Below are 5676 nucleotides of genomic sequence, written 5' to 3' on the forward strand. Positions count from 1 at the left end.
TACTTTCCAATCTATATCATAAAAATACCAAAAATATTTATCTTATCATATTATGTCTATCAGATCTCACTTTTGCAAGTGGCCGTGAAGGGATTGACAACCCCTTTATTGCATTGGTTGCAAGGTTCTTTTTTGTTTGTGTAGGTGCGTGGGACTTTTGAGGAGCCTCATACTGGATTAATACCTTGGTTCTCAAAAACTGAGGGAAATACTTATGCTACTTTGCTGCATCACCCTTTCCTCTTCAAGGAAAACCAACGCAAGCTCAAGACGTAGCAGTCGCTGGTGGCGAGGGAGGAAGCCGACACGCACCATCTTCTCTGACCTAGCGTCGGCGTGGGAGGTCCTCTTCACCATTGCTCCCCGCTGTCGAGTTGGCAGATCCCACCACCTGCCTATCCACATCCCGCCGACCGGAGGTATAACCTTTTTAGAACCGGCCTTGTTCTAATGGCCCAGCTCCCCACGTCGCTGCATCCCTTTTTTTCATCAAGTTAGGATTGCTCCATGGCGGACGGCAAAGGCATAGATCCCAGATGGCAAAGGCCTTTGCCGTCAGCCAGCAGACGGCAAAACGTCCGGCTGAATGAGCGACGGCAAAGGGCACTTTGCCGTCTGCTGGCGGACGACAAAGGTCATGGCTCTTTGCCGTCTGCCAGCAGATGGCAAAGAGGCCTCTTTGCCATCTGCTAGCAGACGACAAAGACTGTAGGCTCTTTGCCATCTACTGGCAGATGGCAAAGAGACCATATAGGCATTAATTATGTTTCTTCTTATATCCATTCATTTTCACAGAAAATCACACACACACACACACAGATATATATATATATATATATATATATATATATATATATATATATATATATATAACTAATATAGGATATCCAACACATGTTACCAATAGTAGCAAGTTTCATCCATACATATACATAGTTTCATCAATATTACACAGTTTCATCCATAGGTAGCATGTTTCACAAACTTAAAAACAAAAACTAAAGACAAGCACTCCATATCTGAAATTACAAGAAATGACCTAAAACTAAATAGCTATTTTCCTAGGTAGCACACACTTGACCACCATATAGCAGCTTGCCGGACCATTGTATCTGTGGACCACAAAACAGCAGTCAGCCTGATTAGAAATTTTAAGGAGAGCAGTGCTAGTTTAAGAGTTATAAACAGATAGAAATGGTGCATAAATTCCTATTATTCAACAAACATAAGTTATTTCCAAGTGAAACGCGGGGCAATGTTATCCACTTCAAAATAGAACAGAACACACAGGTACACACATCGTCAAGTTTTTTCTACAAATGAGTTACTGATTGAGTTCATGAAATGACCAAGGGCCTAATTGGTTCACAGGATCTAAAAACTCATAAATAGGAAAATCACTGGGTTGCAATGTCATGCCCTCTCTTGATACAATATGATCGATAGGATGTTTGAGTGCATCATAGAAAACCATAAGAGTTTTTCAAGCCTGCATATTACAATCATATGGAATAATTTGAAGCAGAGAGGCCCCAAAAGGGGAAATCATGCTGTGTGGGAAAAGAGAATACCATTCACCGCAATGAAAAATATAGCATGCCAGAATCACTATTCTAGAGCACATATCCATACCAAAACATTTATAGTGTTTCCAACTCTTCTAAGCATGTGAGAACACTATGAGGACAATCAAATTGAGTTATCTAAGCAATTTGACAATCAAATGGAGTTAACACGGGCCCCAACGTTAGGGATTTAGGGACGGCAGCAGCCTGCCAGCCGGCTTCCTCAATAGGAGGGACAGACCCAGTGCTAGAAGCAGAACAAGAACGTTGATACACAAGATAAGAACAAACCCTTGAGAGCAGTCTGCTTGGCAGAACAATTAATTAACCTCTAGAAGCAGAAGAAGCACGTTGATAGACAAGTTATTATGAAGAACCAACCTTGAGAGCGGTCTGCTTGTGCAAGATATCATTGGACTTGAACATGACTGCGGCAATCCAGATCATGACGAAGAAACCTACACAATATAAACTCAATTGGAATGAGGAACTCGCCATCATCTTCTGACCAAGAGGCATCAAGTACCTAGACAAAAAAGTAAGAGCACAATAAGATACAATGTATGCCGGTGGACATGTTTAACAGCAAGAAAACTACCCTATGAATAGCATAGTTAAATGTGATTCCTCCTAGTAGTATGTGTTCTATTATTCATAGTGATGAGAGCCTGAGACTATGCCAATAATGTCCAGAAAGAAAAGGCCTCCAAAATGTAGCATTATTTTAGTAGCAAGATTTACTTTTCGGAAATAGGTTTATCCGAGGAGCGTTGACCTTCGTCACATACTGTAATACAGGCACTTCATTTGTTTTTAAGAAACTTGAGATTACTGCTGGTGCTAAAACAAAGCCCACCAAAATCCTCTTTCAGCTAAAATCCCAATTCACTTACTAGCTAGCATCACTAGTTAAGCAAACAGATTTATCACTTGTAGCAGCGCTGACCAAATTGCCACAGCAGCAGAACCCTAGCCATATGAGTACCCTGTCTTAAATCTCGACTATACCAATTGTGCAACTAACATTAAGATTTCAGAGGGCGGGCGCAGCAGAACGGCAAGTGCTATACCTTCACATTGGGGTCCCTGAGGTTGGCGTGCAGCCACTCGGCGGACACAATAGGCTCGGTCTGCGGCACCGCGTGGACGACGCCTGATGTGGCGTTGTCGGCGGCAGCCTCCGAGACGGCCGATGACGTGGCGTTGAAGCATGCGGCGATACCGAACCGCGTCATCGACGGCGACAGCGACGCACCACACCCGACCTCCGCCGCGCGCGCCCATCCGACCCTGCCCTACAAGTTTCCAAGAAAATTATGACAGCCTCAACAAGTACTGAACAAAAAGAAGATCTGACAACTACTCCCTTTGTCTCATAATATACAGAAACATCAGAAACTTGTGTACCTTCCAAATGGACCAATCACTTTGTTGATCGTCTGGAGAAAATATATGCTTTGAGGAAGAAAAATTGTTGTCGTGTTGCCTACGTAAAAAGGTTGCCGCATAAGTAATCAGGTTGATCATGAGGGTGGTTTATGCTATGCAAGAGGAAAGTACAAGGTTCTGGTCAAAATATTATTTTTTTACCTGAAACACACTAGGCCATTCATGGCCTCTACGGATCTATAGTATCAGGTGGTGGCATCAGAATTCAAGCGTACAAACATGTGTGTGTCTCTGCTTCGGTCATGCTCTTGAAAGCCTATCCAAAATCCAACTTTCGCAGACCTGAAATCATTGGTAAATTGGCATTGGCAATCTGCAGTGAACCACAATTGGATGTGCTTGGCGTCAGTTAGTAGCAAATGTTCAGAACTACCCACACATGCACAGTCAAGAGCTTAACACTAAGCGGTTACAGAAAGTAGTAGAGATGAAGCAAGCAACAATATTTACTTCCGGGATATTATCAGTGGATCCATAAGACGGAAGATAAAGGTACTCCAATCATATTTGAACAAGGAACGAAGAAGCATGGGGCGTAATTAAGCACCTCAGTAGATGATCAGGCTTTGAACCCTCTGCTGCCCACAAGTATCAGTATCAAAATGACCTTGCCCAAGTAGTGTACCAACCACATATTAGCATGAGCTCGTCCAAATACAAGACACGGTATACCAACCATATATTATTCCTGGACATCTCACCTAACTTTGTATCTAATGAATGGAGACACGAGAAGCACATGACCTGAAACAAGGTGGGGACTGAAGAACAACGAGACAGCAAACAGAATTAGCATTGAAGGAACCGCGGAGCACAGGCAACGCAAGCGACAACACCGAGCCACAGACAAAGCAAGCGAGCAGGCACGGAAAAAACAGGGTGGAGGAGCGGGACTCACGCGCGCTCGAGCTCGTCAGGATCGGGATCTCCGGCTGCAGCCGCGGCGAGCCAGAGCAGCGCCACCGCGCAGATCCCCGGGGCCCATCGGCATCCCCGCCTCCCGGCCGGCCTCAGATCTCCCATGGCGGGCGGGGCGCAGAGGAGCTCGGTGCTCGGCTCCCATGGCAACGACAGATCTCGAGGTCGGGGCGACCGGCGACGAGGCTTCCATGGCGGGGCAACGAGCTTGTGGGGAGGTGGAGGCTCGTGACGCGGCGCAGGAGGCAGCGCGAGGCGGCGGGGCTCCTGGGGTCCGATGAGGTGGCAGCACGCACTGGCGGGCGGAGGCGAGGTGGCACAACAGCGCGGGGTCGAGGGAAGAGGGGTCTGGAGGCTCTCAGCTATGGGGCGGGCGTCGTCGAATCCCGCCAGAGCTTGCCAGGATCGACCGGCGTAGCTTCTCACGGGAGGGAGAGGGAGAGACGAGCAGGAGAGAGAGAGGGGTGGGGCAGAGAGAGAGAGAGGGGCGGAGAGAGAGGGGATAGGGATAGAGGAGGTGGGGCAATGGTTTTTTTTACCCGTAAAAAAAAGATAGCCCCTCTTTGCCGTCTGCCAGCAGATGGCAAAGAATCTTTGCCGTCCGCGAGCAGACGGCAAAGAGTAGGGTTGGACTGTTGTAGTATACTGGCATTCGGTGGCACCTCTTTGCCGTCCGCTGACTGATGGATAGATTCTTTGCCATCTGCCAGCAAACAGCAAAGAAATAACAGATGACAAAGACCTTCTTTGTCGTTTGCCAGTTCTTTGTCGTTTGTTGTTTGGTAGCTGATGGCAAAGACCTTCTTTGTCATCCGCAAGCAGATGGCAAAGAACTGGCAGACGGCAAAATCCCTGATTCCAGTAATGTTAATGCGTTTTCTGGGACTAACTTTGGCCCTGTTTGGATCCATGGGTTAGAGTTATTGTGAGCTAGTTGGAGCTCAAATAGCCCTAAAGATCCAAACATGAGGGTTAAATTGGAGCAAGTTGCACCAAACCCACCAAAAAAAACTATCCCACCCAAGAGGTGCTAATTGGAGATAGTTCTCATTGGGCCCACTGAAAAATCACTTTTCTCTCTCTATCCCGCCAGCCAAGTGGTGCTAATTGGAGCTAGTTATCATGGGGCCCACTGAAATATCACTTTTCCCTCTCCATCAAGTGCATTTATTATCAATTTAACCCTGTCATCCAAACACCTCTCTGGCTAGAGTTAGTTCAGGGTTAGTCATGAGTTAGTCTAACCTCTAGCTAAGTTAGAGTATCCAAATAGGAGCAATATAGGACATGCAACTTGCTCAAAGCATACCATCAAATTCATACGTGAAAGATTCTTTTTTTAAACGGAACGTGAAAGGATCTTCGAATGATATAATTTTCAAATTATATAAAATCTTATCAATAGTCAAAGGCAACCTCGAAGAATACATTAGGCCCTATATAAAATCTTATCAATAGTCAAAACCAAGTGTTACTACTACACCAAACAAGTTCGAAACGAGAAACTGGACCCACTCACGTCACGGCACGCCTATCTCGTTTGGTCTGTTGGTCAAAGCACTTCCTCTTCTTGGCATAACAATAGAGTACAGTAAAAATTTTAGAATGCTCTTGGCATGTCGCTAACATGTGATGAGTTGACCGACCTCAATAGACGGCAAACACGCCTGCCCGCCGCACTTTAAGAGAGACGAGGAATGAGAAGCTATACGGGCTGGTGGATTACTAGAGCTAGGTGTCGCAC

At 45.8% G+C, this 5676-nt stretch overlaps 1 protein-coding gene across 5 annotated transcripts; it reads right to left on the minus strand.

Annotated features, from left to right (window-relative positions):
- Positions 1 to 895: 895 nt before the first annotated feature.
- Positions 896 to 4427, minus strand: LOC119341446. 5 transcript variants are annotated; one of them, XM_037613320.1, is made up of 7 exons: positions 3716 to 3905; positions 3562 to 3621; positions 3156 to 3296; positions 2973 to 3051; positions 2636 to 2855; positions 1947 to 2023; positions 896 to 1112 (listed from the first exon to the last, which is right to left on the minus strand). In XM_037613320.1, the coding sequence occupies exons 3-7, from the start codon at positions 3176 to 3178 to the stop codon at positions 1062 to 1064; spliced, it is 450 nt and encodes a 149-aa protein (XP_037469217.1). In that variant the 5' UTR covers positions 3179 to 3296; positions 3562 to 3621; positions 3716 to 3905; the 3' UTR covers positions 896 to 1061. The 5 variants fall into 5 exon arrangements, 4 of the variants coding, with proteins under 4 accessions (XP_037469217.1, XP_037469216.1, XP_037469215.1 ...); XM_037613319.1 differs by lacking the exons at positions 3562 to 3621; positions 3716 to 3905 and adding an exon at positions 3913 to 4427; XM_037613318.1 differs by having other exon boundaries at positions 3156 to 3327; positions 3562 to 3905.
- Positions 4428 to 5676: the final 1249 nt, after the last annotated feature.

This window comes from Triticum dicoccoides, chromosome 7B (genome assembly GCF_002162155.2).
Source record: "Triticum dicoccoides isolate Atlit2015 ecotype Zavitan chromosome 7B, WEW_v2.0, whole genome shotgun sequence".
Classification (NCBI taxonomy): Eukaryota; Viridiplantae; Streptophyta; class Magnoliopsida; order Poales; family Poaceae; genus Triticum; species Triticum dicoccoides.